Genomic DNA, 16,326 nt, shown 5'->3' on the forward strand with positions numbered 1-16,326 from the left:
TGCTAGTTTCACACTGCTCAGGCACAGCTCCAATGTGTTGGACCACTAAAAGCCAGAGCTCTCCAGAGAAAGGTATTGATAAGGTGGATTCAAATCTATTCCTGCAATTTCAGGCTGAAAAGGGCCACACGGTCAGCCTAAGGGCATGCCTGTGTGTATCTGGGAGGTAGAGCTATGTTGTGCAAGCTCTCGTTTCATCCAGAACAGGCTATCCAAGCTGGCCACATGCCTAGTTACGCACTAGTGTTAAACATAGGGGAAACGTGGGCTCTGCTCACAGCACCATCATGAGGGAGCTATACTCAAATTCCTTCAGCACTGCATGCTGGGCGCTTGCCTCCATCACAGCCCTCCCACGCTGGCTGCTTTGCTTGAAGGGGTTTGCTTTGCAAGCTGACTTGCAGACCCCACCTGGGCTGCCCAGCACATGTCCCTGGTGCTGCCAGCATCGCTGGGAAGCCATGGGAGACACCAAGCAGGACACAGAGCCTGCTGCCCAGAGATAAAAGATAAGAAATGTCCTTGGGATAGAAAGCAGGGACCTGCTAGAAAACTGCAATAGCTTCTGTGACAGAGAGAGGCTGTGAGCTCTGCTGGGGAAGCAGATATGAAAAGCCTTTTTAGTGGCAGGAGCTGGCTCTGAGCAACTCCCAGGCTATTAATTTTATTCCTATCAGGTCCAGGATGAATATTTTTGTCAGAACCCATCAAAGCACACTGCACAGGTGTGGACATCTGTATGCATCACCCCCTCCTCGCCGTGCCCACTCACCGTACTCTGGGAGCCTCACAAATTCAGATGGCTCACTGGGCAAACTGATGCCCCAGGGATTGCTGGCGCTCACTCGAAATTGATACTGGCAGCCTGGGGCCAGGTCCTCAATGACGAGGTATGTGTCCAAAGTTGAGGCTACTGACTGCTGCCAGACCTGCGAGCCTGTGTTTAACAAAGGGAGAGAAAGAGAGCTGAAGGAATCAGTCTCAATACATGAACTCAGAGCAGAGGCTTTCTCTGCCCAACTCATGCAGTACCCTGGGAGGTTAAAATCCACAGTGTTTTTAAAAGGCAACGTTATGGCAGACCGATGTATTTCTGTTAAACCAGACGCAGACCACAACAAGATATTTTGTGTTGTAGCCACCCTCCATTCTGGCTAAACGAGGGAAGAAGGAAATGCCCCTCACTTGACTGATAGTGATGGAAAAAAACCCGCAGCCCTGGGACAAGCTGATCTCTCCAGCAGTCTAGCTGTGGCAGTGTGCTGCAAGTGATGTCTCAGGGCAGCAAGATAAGACAGGAATGGAGGGCTGATTTGATGACAGCTCTGCTATGAAAGAAGTGGTAGCAGAGATACTGCAAAAAAAAAAAATATGGACAAGGGAGGCCCAGATGGAGCTGAGACAGGGCATCAGTGCAATCCCAGTGCTTTTGCAGATGAAGTCTTTTTCAGAAGACCTGGTGGCTGCAGTGAAACCCAGAGCTGCAGGAGGATAACCAGCTTTCTGAGGCTTAGTATGGGCTTTTTGCAGATGAGCAGGATTGCAGCAAAGAAATCTGTGACTGTCATGTTTCTGCTCCTAACAGAAATAAACCCAACCACTGCCTAACCCATAGCATCCAAAGCAGTAATACTTTATTCATCTGCACAGGGTCTCAGAACAGAAAAGTACCCCTGGCACGCTTGAGCCCTGTCACAGCCTATGATTTCTTTCAAGAGTATACAAAATTTTACCTTATTTTAGTAAGTTCAGGGCTTTTTACCTTTATTATTTACTATGACCTGTATGTTTTGTGTGCACTTTGGGCAAATTCTGATTGACAGGTCTCACAAAGTCAAAGTTGATTTTACAGGGAAGAGATAGTGATACCTTTGGAGTGGGAGGAATGCTGAAAACTGAAAACACCACTGCTTTTTTTTTTGCTGTTTGTTTTGGTGGCTGTTGTTAATAGAAGGGCTTTTATTCTTTCACAAAAATGCCAGCCACATTGATGGCACAGTGAGGGTCAAGGCCGACTATTTGCTCGAGAAGGTATTAGTATGATGGAGTGATTATATTTTCACTTTTACTACCATGAAGAAGGATTTTTTTGAAGGATGAAAGGGAAAAAGCAGAGGCCACATACCTAAGGCAAAGTTTACTGCCCAGGGACCCTCAAACCTTTGCTGGGAGAATGCAAAAAAGGATGTGAATAATTTCAAATGCCCTTTCCAAGAGCACATGCCTGTGCATATTGGGAAAACGGTGCATTTAATAGCTACTTAACTCTTCAGGGGAAAAGGATCTTTAGATTTAAGAACAAATGGATTTCAGAGCTGAGCTTGAAAAGTATGCAGGGATGTGCAACTTTATCCAGATCAAAAAAAATAATAAGGCACCTTTATTTTTGCATTCCCAGGAAACATCCACCAGAAAGGACTGATACCATGGTGGTAGAATGCAAATGATGAAAGGATGCCTTAGTGATGAAAATGTTTCAGCTTAGTACACTTCACTGACCGTAAGTGATGGAAGAAACAGAAAGGTCTGTAACATATGAGAAGTTGGACCGGATGACAGAAGGGCTTCTTTTGGCCTTAGACTTTGGGATCTGTGAGCAAAAGCCAGTAGCACTCCAGTGGTGGCAAGGATGCTTTTGGGAGCAGGATGCTTTCCTGAGACTGACTTTGTTCTCATTTTCCCAGCACAGCAAGCACAACTCAAACCACTTACCTTCCTCTCTGTACTCTACAGTGTAGCCTGAAATGGTGCAATTGCCTGTACTGGACGGGGGTAGCCAGCGCAGGATCACAGAGGTGCAGCTTCTCTCCTGAGCAATGGGGCGATTTGGGGCAGCTGGCACACCTTGGGAAGAGAAAACAAGCACCAACTCCAGCATCATATCAACAAGTGCTAGTGCTTTGTTCTGAAGATGGGGTGTATTGGGTTTATAAGCTCACTACGGGGGCAGCAGCACCTTGCAGAGGGAATGCTCTGCTTTACGCTGGGTTACCAGCACAGCCAAAGGAAAGGCAATGCCACGGTGCTGTTCACCTACCATTGTGGGTCTGATACCTCCGTAAGAGCAGCGAGGAGAGAACCGTGCTGCTTGCAAACTCCACTGACTCAACACAGTCTCACAGTACGACAGTACAGGGGGAATTTATTCTTACTTCACAGATCGTGGTCAACTGCATTGTGATACCTCAGAGAGCTCCCTGTGAGACCACCTGGGAGAATCATCCTTTGGGTGCAGAGGATCTGTCTTATCTCAGCTGTTGCAAAGTCAAAACTTCTTTAACTACTACCTTTTGCTGCTAATTTTTGCTCTAGCTCAAGACCTGATGCAAAGCCCATAAAAATGAGGAAAACAAATATTCCCATGGACTTCAAGCAGAGAGTGAGGTTCTGGAGGTGAGGGGACGTCACCCTTGAAGTGACTGAAGTGTTCAGTCACCTTGAACTGTTCAGAAATGACACAAGCAAGACATTCAGAGTGCTTGTGTGTGTATGGCGCTTGCTGTGTTTGGCAGCAGATTGACAAATGACCAGTAATTCCTCTGTGCTTTGCTCAGGGCTCCCTTCAGCACAGGAGTAGTTAGTGCAGCCACTAACTTGCTTGGACAAATTGGGGAAGTTAGACCTCTAGGGCAGTTTGTGAGACCAAACAAATTGACTTCTAAATGCCTGTGACACTCCTGCCTCTGTAAGTCACCAGTTAGACATTTGTCTCTGTGCCATCCCCTTCAACGCAGCAGGCACCCCTCATCTCTCACGCTGACAGATCCCTTCCCAGAGCTGGAGGTCATGAGCGTCAACTCATCATTACATATTCATTACAATTAGATGGGTCACTAGTTACAGCACTGAGATTTCAGGCTTGAAGACACATCTTCGAGTTGACTCCCTGCAGAACAGTTTACGCAGACGAAGTCTTACTCTTATCTCCTCTGTCCCCAGCAGAGGAGGGAAGGCTGAAAATCGGTGCCACTGGGTCCCAGGTCTCCCGATTCCAGGCAGATTCCAAAGACCAGAACTCCCTGTGAGCAGGCAGGGCATCATCCCCTAAGGGAGCTCAGCTTCCTCCAGCCGACCTTACTGAGCCCCTGAGAAGCAGTGCTGCAAGCAGGATGCAGGAACTGAACCGGTGCCAATACATTTTCATTTCCCAGATGTGATGCTTATGATTAGACAGCTTAATCAAGTGCAAAAAGTCTGTAATGCCTTCAGCCATCAGTGGGAGACTTGGCTGAGGGCCGGTTGTATGATTTTAATGTCTCAGCTCACCTGGCACAGTTCCACATCTGGCTGCCTTTGCAGTGGCTATTCCTGTGTGCTCCCAGCCCCCACCAAGGGACCCTGTACAGGAAAATTCCAGGGTGCTAAGGTCAGACATCCTACCTTGAACTTTGATCGTTGCAGAGGTTGATGCCGTTCCGTGTTCATTGGTTGCTACACAGGTGTAAATGCCGCTGTCCTGAGGCATCAGGTTGCAGATCTTCAAAGTGAGCTCCCCAGAGTCACTGTGGGTGCAGAAAATCCTGATTATAAAGCACTGCTTCACTTGCTAATGTTTTTCATTTCAGTTCCTGCCCTGCCTCATTATGAACACAAATGCATACAAATCCTATTAACTCACTCGAAGGAACATCCCTCCAGCAATCTGGTACCCAAATACAACCCCTCCACATGTCAAGATTAGGCCGTTAATGAAACCTCTGTGCAGATTGCCTGGCAGGAAAATCTGCTTCTCTGCTGTGGCCTCAGAGAAGATTGGGAAGGAACACTCAAGTGACAAGTAAAGTCCAGGAGCTGAACATTTCCTGTGCCTGTCCAGAACTAGATGCTTAGACTCCATATATCAGGAAAGATTTCCCCAGGCACATCTTTTCTGTCTTGGAAGATGCTGAGCTGCTGCATCTCTGCAGTTAAGTCCAACACAGGCCAGACAAATTTGGCTTCCCACAGAAGTACAAGACAGTCACACAGCACAGCGTGTCTGACATTTCTGGGAAGATTCAGACCCCTGGAGCATGTGCCGCTGATCTAATGTGGCTCCCAGGCCTCTGCTCAGAAGGATGGACATCTCACAACAGCAAGGGATAAAGAACACCAGCACCAAGTTTGTGAGAGACACTTGATTTCCGAGCCAATCTGAGCAAGTGAACAGCTTTATGGAGTCTAGTGAATTTATAGCAGGTCTGTACAGTCGTTTTGGTTTGCACATTGCAGTCTTCAATATGCAATGGAAGGGAGCTCGCCCAAATTAAAGGATTTTGCTTGTGTTACTATTTTAGCTGTATGGGAGACTCAGCTTAGAGCCAACAAGAAATTCTTTTGATGGCCAAAACTAGACTGGTTCTTGAATGCATAATCTATCAGAAACTGCAGAAGAACATGGCTACCAGAAAAACTGCCTGGATGCTGTGGCTTTTGTTAGTCTGCTGGTTTAAAACAGGACAGAAATATCCCCTTCCCCCACAGTCCAGACACTCATGCCAACAAGATTTGTAAGACAGCCACTGATCTGCTGGGCCTCTCCTTGGCAGGCAGTGTCTTCACTGAAAAACAAACACAAGTAACAAGACGATAGAAGTGCTGATAGTGCACAGGGAGCCAATGCAGAGGCAAAAGACTGTGACGGAAAACAGAACCCTCTATGGAAATATCTCCCTATCCCAACCCCAGCCAGAAGCCTGAAGAGAAGGCACTAGCAATCTACTGAGTAGTGCCTAAAAAGACAATTTTGGGTGCTCTGGGGTGGCTGCACAAGCCAATAGTCTCTGAAGGAAGCTCTTGACGAGACATAATATTTTTTTAATTGAACATGTAAAATCCCTTCTCTCCTAGAGTTCATTTTTCACTTTCAGTGACTTTGTGCTCCCTAGATTCATCTCAGCCTGAGCCAGAAGTGCTGAAAGGTTTGCATGAAAGATTGCCTCCCAGAGATTTCCACTGCAGTTTGGCCCAAATCACTTATATAAGCTGCAGATGAGCATCCAGCAGCAAGCTGCTATCTGACCTGAATTAAACTCCAGATCTTTTTGGATCTTCCCAGTGCTTGTTGTAAGGATGGTTTTCCTTCCCCCTAGCTGAGCTGGGAACATCACGACAAGCATCCTTCTGTTCAAGCACAGCCAGATGTAGCCTTCCCAGGAACACATGTAGACTTTTTTAGGAACGGCTGAGGAAAGGCTCAAGAAAACCAGAGGAGTTACCACCACTGCCTATGAAAGGATAAAATGCCCGATGAGAGATGGTTATTGCAAGCCGGAGAGGGTTTGCTCAGCTCAGCTTATGTTCCTACCAAAGATGAGCATGACATCAAAATCAAGCAGAGAAGCCCCAGCAACACAATGGGGCAATATTAGCCAAGCAAATATGTTGGAAATATTAGTTGTTTCTGGCATGTAGCTGGTTTAGGAGGTCAGCCGGAGCAAACTCAACATCTGCCAGCAACACAGTCTATGGATATACCCTACATCAGCTTGGTAAACTATAGACCTACTTGAACCCCAAAGTGCGACCCTTTCTAGCTGAGGAGTGGTGCAGCAATGTGCCAGCACACCATGCCAGACTCAATTAACTGCATTTGTGATAAGCCCTGTAGCCTCCCTGGTGCCATATTTGAGGACAACATAACCATCATGACCAGCTGCTCTGGGATCCAAAGGCAGGACCTTACCAGGATGACACTGTGTAACTGGCCGTGCTGTTGTCATTGTCAAGAATGTTTTGATCCGGTCCCTTCCAGGTTATTGTTGGTTTGGGCCGTCCGCAGACTTTGCATTGCAGCATCACTGTGTCACCAAGCAGACAGGTGATGTCCACTAATGGCACAAGAAACTCTGGAGCCACTGGAAAAAAAACATGGGGACACACAGATGACATCTTTTAAGCTGCAGGTGAGGATTGCTCCTACATAATTTGAGAGGATCACTATAGGACCACGTATGGGATCTGGGTCCCAAAGAGCTGAGGGTCCTGGGAGTATGTTACCAGAACTCTCCCTTCACTAGAAGCCAGCTGCTGAGAGCTTAGCAAAGGAGGTAGCAGGAACTGTGGGCTCCCAGGCCTGTGGTTAGGCAGGAGGGTGAGATTTTGTGAAGACAGGTTTTGGGGGGGATTCATCTTTGCCTGCGGAGCCCAGGCTGCCTGAGTGGAGCAGCCAGCAGAAGGATCACTTTCCCTGAGGAGCACACCAGCCCCTGCCAAGTGGCAGAGAGCTGCTTTTGCTGTAAATGCTGGTGGGTGCAGAGCATGCTGTTGCACCAGAGTAAATCACAGCTGCCGACTTGCCCCTCTGTGCCAATCAGTGCGCAGCTGTCCTTAACTCACCTTCTTGAATGAAATTGGGGTTGATTATCTGAAAAATATAAAGAAATAAAAGCATTTATTTTTCTGGACAGTGACAAAGAGACATCTGGTTTCACAAGGTACAGTGGTGAACCTGATCAGAACCACAGAAACACTGACCAGTGGCTGCAAGCAACCTCTAAAAACCAGCAGACGCAGCAAGCTCTAGTGACAACCGAACAAGCCCATGCACAGCTGGGAAAGTAAATGAAAGCTACGGCTTCTTCAATTCTGATAAAGCATCACAGGTAACAGGCACAACACTGAGGCTGAGGAGGGTGGACGTGCTTTCTATTTGCTTGTGTGATAATGTTCAAACCATTAAATCTGTTCTTCCTGAGGTGGTTTGTGCCCCCCTGTGCCCAACTCCAGACCCATGTCACACTGCCCCTGCAGTCACCATGCACCTGGGGCATCTCACCAGTGCTCTGGCCACTAACCAGCTTTGGGCAGATGTCTTTTAACTTCTGCTCAGCTTCAGGAAAAAAAAAAGGTAAAGCACTAAACCAGAAATATTGGCTTCTTTTTGCTTACTGACAAGTATCAGTCCTGCAACAACTCTCAATGTACCATGATGAATGAAGTTTCACTCATTTCATCGGACTGCTGGAAACTTTCCAACTTGACCCTAGGTTTTGATAACTGAGTTATTTTATCTAACTAGTTAGCAAATACTTGAAAAGCTACTGTCTTGCTGTGGCCTAAATATGCCAATTGCCTCATATAAACTTTGGAAGCAATGGTGGGAATAGCAGGCAACACCAGTAAATTCTCAAACGTGGCACAAACCCTTACATAGTAGTGTACAATGGTGCAGAGATTCTACCTTCAGTAATAATCTCATAAAGCCTTGTTATACAAATTCAAACTAATAATTTGATATCAAACACCATAAACACCAGTGTGGTTTATCTCGCCCTATGTGTCTATATTAGTATCTATTTCAGAGTTATTTTGGAAGATGACAATGAAGCAGTGACCTAATTCATAGTCTGCCAAGAGCTGATGATAGTTTTTGCAGTGGCTCAGAAACCAGGCCACAAAGCAGAAGCAATAACCCTTCAAAATAACATAAATACATCTTCAAGATTTATATTTATATCTTGGCTTTATAAATAGTTTTCCAAGGTGAATGGCTCAGGGTGCCATTGAAAGAGGCACTCGAGCATGTTCTGGTTTCATATCCCTTCTTCATAGTCCCAGGCAAACATCTGGTACCAGCACTGAGATCTCAGGGTCTGTTTGCCACCAAAAAGGCCAAACAATCCAGGCACAAGGCAGACTCACCACTCACAAACGTTCACTTTTTCCACATAGAAACACCTTACATCAACAAATTCCTTACCACCCGAGACTATCTTTTGTCCCAGCAACAGGCAGAATTTGATCCTTCAAGATATATCTATGGAGAACACAAAGTTCCTGGTACTGGCCGAAACAACGGCTCAGTGCCAGTGCTTTACGCTGGAGCTTCAGAAATGAGGAGGGGCTGCTGCTTGTGCGCAAATCAGGTTTCAGTTCCTACCATGTAGACAGTCAGTCCTAAAGTTCTGTACCTGCTGGGCCAAGGTGTGATGGTTTGGACTCTCAGATGCTCCCAAGAGTGCTGAGATTTCAAATATCTTGTTCCCAGCACCCGGGAAGGAGTCCACCTCTGCTTACATCCCTGGAGAATGCTCTTTGAGGGCTGTTAGTATATTTAGGGCTTCTTTTTCTTTTTTTTTAGAGCCGCATTGGGAGGCACCTCTGTGGTAGGGAGAGGGCAGGAGATCTCGCCATCCCTGCAATGGCATGGCTTGGCTCAGCAGGCAAAAGCCTGAGTGGATGAGGGAGCCAGCTGGACTCTTTTTGTGATGGTTCTTCCTTCTCCGGGCTGCACCTCCCAGCCCTGGTTTCACTCAGAAGCACAAAGCCCATCTGAAGGAAGCACAAAGCCCCATCTGAAGAGTGCAGCTGGGCACCAGCATCAGGATGTGGATCTCCAACCAACTGTACTGGGAGCCTCTGAGAGAGTGAGGGGTACAGAGGCAGCAATTGCTGCTCCTCAGGGTCCAGGACCCACATATGGCCCTCTGGATGCCAGGAAGAAATTGGGCGCAAGAAGGCGCTGGTTCAAGAAGAACATCTTCTCTCCTACCTGTACATGTGGAAAATGAGAGATGGACCTTCATAATTAAGTTGTACTGCTCACACAGCACAGCAAAGGAAGAAAAAGCTGTTCTGTGGATAGTCATCACTCGCCGCTTTTCACCCAGTGAGACCATCTATTTATCAGCTCATTTGTACATACATTTTCATTTCTGTGGGTTTTTGGCTTACTGGAATACACATCTATCTTCCAAAGCTCTCCCCTTCCTTCCCTATGGCATGCTCTGAATCCCTTATTATTCTCTGATTTCCATCCTTGTAAGATTAGTGATCAGGAGAAAGAAACCATCCTAACACTTGATATTAATTATATAACTCTAAAGGATTCATTAGAGGATGCAGCTACAATGATGAATGTAATGGATACATTTATAAATAAATAATGCCACATTTCTAATGACTTCCAAGGCACAATCATTTATAACAATTGCCTCATCAATGTTTTTGCACTGCCTTACCATGGGAATATCAGAAAGAAAATTACCACTGCTAAATAACATTGGAAGAGTCTAAAATTCACATTTCCTTTGCTAAAATTTCATCTGTTAACGGAATTTTACCTAACAACACCCCTGTAGCCATGTCACAGCTTTTCCTTGCTCTTGAGTTTATACAAAAATAAAAGCCTCTTTGAAAGAGCATTTTTAAGTGCTATCAAAGTGATTCAATTCATCACTTAATTAGGGAACAGGATTTGTTCTGCCTCAAAGTAAGGGGTCAAATGACAAAGTAAGAAGGGCAGCAATAGGAAAGCAAAGGTTCACAGCCAGATCTACAGCCAGAAGCCAGCTCTGCAAGCTCATGAGCCCTCTCCCAGGCTCCAGAATTTTGCTGCCTTTCTTCTTAGGCTGATTGGGTTTCCAGGCTATTGGCAGATGGCTGGAGATGACAGACTCTGTGGAGTCCTTCTAGATTAAGTGCAAGACCTTTGGAGATGATTTCTTCATTTGCCAAATAAGCTTTTAATCCCAATGGGTGGAGAAGAAAACTCCAGAGGACGGCCTCTCTGCCCTTGGAGGATGGGAGCTCACTAACCACTTGTCTGCACCACCTCCTTCGGGTGCTGGGGCTGTTCTCCCTTACGGATGGACTTGCCAAGCACCTCCCAGAGCCTCTTTAAACTGATGGTGTGTGCAAAAAAAACTGGTAAAGCTATCAAAATCTATGCAAGTAACTCTTACCGGTTCTCTTCCTCTTTCTCAGGGCTTTAACAGAGGGATGGAGACTGGGCTGTATTGTTCTGGAGAGCACACATCCCTGCCAGCGAGGAGTCCAGGACAGGCTGTGGGCAAGCAGAGTGATGTGCCATGCACTGAAATGGGGATTACGGGCAGGAGGAGTGTTATTCCCCAGCAGCTGCTGAGGCTCAGAGGCCAGCATGCTGTGCTTGTGGCACACAGTGACACCAGAGATGCTCACACAGGCAACATGGTGAGCTCCAAAGAAGAAAAGGAAGCGAAAGACTGCACTCTCCAGCTTCTTTTTCCCTATGTTAAGGTCCCTGCTCACCCTAGGGAGCTCCCACACAAGCCGAAGATCAGTAGTGGTGTTTGTTGGGGTGATGCAGGAGTCCTGGTTTCTGCACATGACTCCCTCAGAATGCTCCACACTGCTTTGAGATCACAGGTGGGAAAAAACCCCCCGACCTGCTGGTTATGTGGGTTTTGTGGACTTTTCCTGTCTTCTCTCCATAAAGTAATGTGAGGCTCAGCCCTGAAATCCCACTCCATCTGTAGCGGTTTGCAGAAGAATCTTGCAGCCCAGCCCCCAGCTGAGGAGCCCTGGTCATGGCAGCCACGAGCAGGGGAAGGTGACCTGGGGGCCTCACACTGACAAGAGCTCCCTGAAGAAATTCCAGCAATCGCTACCCTCACCACTGCAGGTGTCAGTCTGTTTTGCAAGAAAACCAGCTCATAAGGATGGAGCTACCTGACACAAAAACTTCTCACGCTGTCTTCATGTCAGTTGGTTCGCACCAGGCAAACACAAACCCTGAAGGATGATACTCAGCAATGTGGTCACTCCTCAGGTAAGGAACATAGCCAGCTGTTTTTTCAAGGAACATAAATTGAGTGGAAATGAGATTTTTTTTTTTTCTATTAGATGAAATAAATACCTGTCGCCTGGTCCAAGGTGGGTGAAAACTTGTAACGCTCCCTCTGTGGCCAGGAGAGTTTCTTTTTCTAATACAATGATGGTTGAAAACGGAAGCCCCACACTATGTGACAAAGGCAGACCATGAAATGGCCTCTCCTTGAGCGATGTGCGGTCTAATGCTTACGAGGCAAAGACAGGGAGCTGGAAGAACGGGGTGAGATAAAGAATAGAGCCTTGAGCAGTCTGTTCTGGTGGGAGGTGTCTCTGTCCATGGCAGGGGGGTTGGAACTGGATGATCTTTAAGGTCCTTTCTAACCAAAACCATTGATTCTATGATTCTATGACAGGTCAGGGTTTATTCAATAAAAAAGCCAGAAACAGACCTTGCTTCCTCCTCCTGCAGCCTGTACTGTTTCAGTGCTCAGACCACGAAAGGCACACGAGGTGCGTACTTTGGTGCCTTTGGGAACACGCAGGGATCTAAGGGACATAGATCTAAGCAACCTAAGTGTAACTCAACGTAACAGCCAGGCTTTAGAAAAGCACCATCGGTGCTGCATCAGCAACTCAGTTATTTTGCAGCACTGAGACACTTCTCTCCTGCTTTGTTAAGCTCATGTTATAAAGATAGAAAGGTACCTACAGCAGCAGTAGCAGCAAAGTCCATTTGCAAAGTAATTCCAACCACCCTAATTCTTAGCAAGAGCTTCTCTTTCCTTTGTGCACACATGCTGTATCTGATGGGGAGTGAGAAACCATTCTGCAGCGCAAATGGCCGGCCCTGAACTGCTCTGCAAGCGCAGCTCGGCTGCCTGCAAGGGCTTCTTGCTTTGGTCAGGGTCTGCTTCTCCGTTGCTGTGCCTAACCCACCTCGCTGGAGGGGGCTTGAACCCAGTCCAGACACATGCGATGCACAGAAATGCTTAGTGGTTGCCCAGATTTTTTCCAATGCCACATTTCAGTCCAATTTTAAGGCAGTGCATCAAAACCAAAAGTGAGACTATTTTTCCTCCAAGGTTAGGCTGCAAACCAAGCCCTCTGTAACAAGATCCATGCTTTATCTAAACAGTAGAGGGCATGTTTACTCCAAGCCAAGCAGCTCAGTGTTTTATAAACACTTCATGGCACTCTTTGTTCACTGAGTTAAAGTGAAATATTGCCGCATTTGCACATGCTGGTAGCAGAGTCAGCAACATGTTCCTTGATCCCTCACTCAAAAATAAAAAAAAAAAGGAAAAATATTAATGATTCTCAGAAAAAAAAAAAAGAAATTAGTTACAGAGGAATTAAGCCCACTCTAATTTGTAGGAAAAAATCTATCTATCCCTCTCTGACTATGTCAACTTTTACTTTGAGAGTCTTGGGGGGACAAGCTCACAGTGTCACTGCCCTCCCCGCCCCAAACAAATTAACAAGGGGAATTTCTTGATAAAAGGAGCAAATAAGGATCCCGCTACACACAGATAGAAGCTACCAAAGGGAAAATTATTTAAATGGGGAGATTGGTAATTGATGAAACATCCCGCATGACTTCTGGTGCCCAGCATGGATGGGCTTAGCTGCCTTTTAGACTGATGGAGAAGCCACAAGGAATGGTGATTGCTGTACCTGCATCCATGTAAAGCAGAAGTTCTCTTGCACCATCACACTCTTGCTGTGAGGCCCTATTGGCTGGTGTGCTTCAATAAGTGTAGCTGTGGGATGCCTCTGGTGCTCCAGGCACTCTGTTATAGCAATCTACCCCCTTCCTGCAGATAAAGTAGGTCACTTCTTCCTCTTCCAAAACTAAACTGCAGTGCCTGCACTGCCAGCTCAGGCTACATCACACCTGATGAGACACCTTCCTGGTCAGTCTCAGCAATCCTTGGCCACTCAGGGCAGCAGAACAGCAGTGTCACCCATGGAGGCCCCCCAGAGAAATGGGAGATTGTCATAGAATCATAGAATCACCAGGTTGGAAAGGACCCACTGGATCATCGAGTCCAACCATTCCTAACACTCCCTTAAACCATGTCCCCAAGCACTTCATCAACCCGTTCCTTAAACACCTCCAGGGAAGGTGACTCGACCACCTCCCTGGGCAGCCTCTGACAGTGCCCAATGACTCTTTCCATGAAGAATTTTTTTCTGATATCCAGCCTGAACCTCCCCTGGTGGAGCTTCAGGCCATTCCCCTTGTCCTGTCCCCTGTCACTTGGGAGAAGAGGCCAGCTTCCTCCTCTCCACCACCTCCTTTCAGGTGGTTGTAGAGAACAATAAGGTCTCCCCTCAGCCTCCTCTTCTCCAGGCTAAACCACCCCAGCTCTCTCAGCCGCTCCTCGTAAGACTTGTTCTCCAGCCCCCTCACCAGCTTCGTTGCTCTTCTCTGGACACGAGAACTGTCAGGACTGTACTCATTCATACTGTGATAAGAGGCCAGGAGAGGCAAAGAGAACACGTTAGATCTGCTCAGGAGATGGGCAACATAAGGCAGGGGGTGAAGGCATTTGCCTAAAGCACTTGGGAATTCTTGGCCTGAGCTGAGTGTTGACTTGGAGCCAATGCTGTAGCCACCAAAACATTACTTACTCAACCACTTGGACTGCGGGGGTGCTAACAAAATATTCCTCCCTACAGGATGTTTCTTAGTACTTATCTTGCTCTAAGTGTCTCTGAGTAGTTCTTAACATGCTAAAATGTCATAGCTGAAAAAAATAGATTATGAAGACCAAGTTACGTACCTTGGCAATAGCCCAGTACACTAATCTAATGATGGCACTTCCACTGACTTGGAGTGGGCCTGGACTTCATCTCTCCTTTGCACAACTAAGAAACTAGAACAAACACGAGGCACTGAGTGACAGTTGTGTGTTGGCAGGATTACTTCAGTTGGACCCACGCTGTGCAAAACAAGACAGCTGGACCCACATCAGATCCATACATGTGGGGTCCACCCCAAAGCCTGGAAGAGCTTCTGATGAATTAAGTGAGGTTTAGCTCAGCCAGATCTTCTGACTGGTGGACAGACATTCACTTAGACAAGAGAAGTAGCCCAATTGTTTTCGCACAGTTGACTTATGACCCCTTCAGCAATATTGAAACCTCATGAGACATTACGACACAGAACTGTAGGACAATTAGTTGTGTCATTTTCCAGGACCCCAGACTTGGGTGTGGACGATATTTACTGATTCATGAGGGCATACACCTTCTTCCCAGGAGCAGAGCTGCCTGTCCCTGTGCAATGATTTACAGACATGTGGAAATTGAGTCTCAATCTTTCTTAAATATAGGTTACTTCTATCCCTCGTGTGGCTACACATGCTCCTTAAGTGCTTTCTTGTACACTCACATGACTAACAGGAGAGTTTGCACCTTCTGTTTCGTTGAATTACAGCTCAAAGCAAAAAACTAGGGTGAGGGTGCTGAAGCACTTGAACAAGTTGCCCAGACAACTTAGGGTGCCCCATCCCTGGAGGCGTTCAAGGCCAGGTTGGATTGACCTACAGTGGAAGGTGTCCCTGCCCATGGCAGGGGGGATGGAATTGGATGATCTTTAAGTTCCTTTCCAACCCAAACCATTCTAAACAGTCACGAAGAGATACTATTTCTAGTCAGTTACAATGAATGAGAAGTTCTCCAGGGCCAGCTTTCCATGTCCCTATAGCTCTTTTAAATAGTCACTCAGAATTTTAGTTTCCTCTCTCACTATGCATGTTCTCCTCATTTCTTACTGTCTAAGTTACCCTTTCAAACAAAACAAAGGCAAATGGAACAGATATGTGGTATTTTATAAACAGCAAGCAAAGCAAGATCTGAAAGATCACAGTAGCTGTGACACTTCATGGATACTATGATCAGTTTACCAACTTCTTGTGTACTGAGTAGGCTGGAGATAAATGTCACTGACATGGCCAAGTAATTAATAGGGCTGCTTTGCATTTGGAGTCTGCTCTCTCTATTCTAGCACTGGGTGCACGTTCTCATGCACGATGGGAGGAAGAGGGATGTCAGGGGTGACAGTTCTGTAAGAGAAGCCGAGTGACTTGCCCTGTTATTACCTGGCTGTAATAATAGCTACCAACGACTCCTCCTTAATGACACAGGGAGGAGCCTCACACACCTCTGGATGTTGATGGCCAGGACACAGGTCTCCTACCAGCACTCCCAGTGACTACAAAATCCATCACGAGCTGAGCCAGGTGCTAGGAGAAGGTCCTCCCCCCCTTGGGCAGCCAGTCATGCTGTCTCCAGCTCATCTACCTCACCAGTGGCGCCACGGGGATGTACCATGTAGAGCAGGAAAAGGAAAACCAGGTGAGATGCTGATTTTCAGTGCACACACAGGTTGGGGTAGAGGGATATCACAGCTGTTTAACAATTACTTAAGCCTAGGACACAAAGACTAAAAGATCAATGAAGCTCTCGACCAGTCTCTGGTCATGGAAGAAGCTTGCCTTGACTTTGTTTTAATGAGAAAAGACTTTAGCTCTCAAGGCCTTAATATAGTTCATTTCTCAACTCATTTGATAAGGAGCATGAAATCATTTATAATACATGGAAAGGGGGAAAAACTGCGGCTTTCAGTAGAGAATACCCCAGAGCTTTACAGACTTCCCCATGGCCACTGCTAGGGCTGTTTCCCTTGGGAGCATTTCAGCAACCTGCCCTTGATCTGCTCCCTCTGGATGATTTTGCTTAGTTTATACGGTGTATCAACATCCCTCTACTGAAAATACTTCTCAGCCAGACGAATGAGCTGACTGT

The 16,326-nt window shown here is 46.6% G+C and overlaps 1 protein-coding gene across 9 annotated transcripts in view; it reads right to left on the bottom strand.

Moving 5' to 3' along the window:
* Positions 1–16,326, bottom strand: part of KALRN (kalirin RhoGEF kinase) — a 513,673-nt gene that overhangs the window by 10,775 nt on the left and 486,572 nt on the right. For 8 of the 9 annotated variants that reach the window (XM_054069262.1, XM_054069263.1, XM_054069264.1 and 5 more), the window contains 5 exons: positions 7,318–7,345; positions 6,665–6,836; positions 4,381–4,502; positions 2,713–2,844; positions 773–937 (listed from right to left, as the gene is read on the bottom strand). In XM_054069262.1, coding sequence (XP_053925237.1) covers positions 773–937; positions 2,713–2,844; positions 4,381–4,502; positions 6,665–6,836; positions 7,318–7,345 — 619 coding nt within the window. Of the gene's footprint in view, positions 1–772; positions 938–2,712; positions 2,845–4,380; positions 4,503–6,073; positions 6,207–6,664; positions 6,837–7,317; positions 7,346–16,326 lie in introns of those variants that run through there. The other variant, XM_054069268.1, reaches the window with a different exon arrangement.

The sequence above is a fragment of the Cuculus canorus genome, chromosome 6, assembly GCF_017976375.1.
Source record: "Cuculus canorus isolate bCucCan1 chromosome 6, bCucCan1.pri, whole genome shotgun sequence".
Classification (NCBI taxonomy): Eukaryota; Metazoa; Chordata; class Aves; order Cuculiformes; family Cuculidae; genus Cuculus; species Cuculus canorus.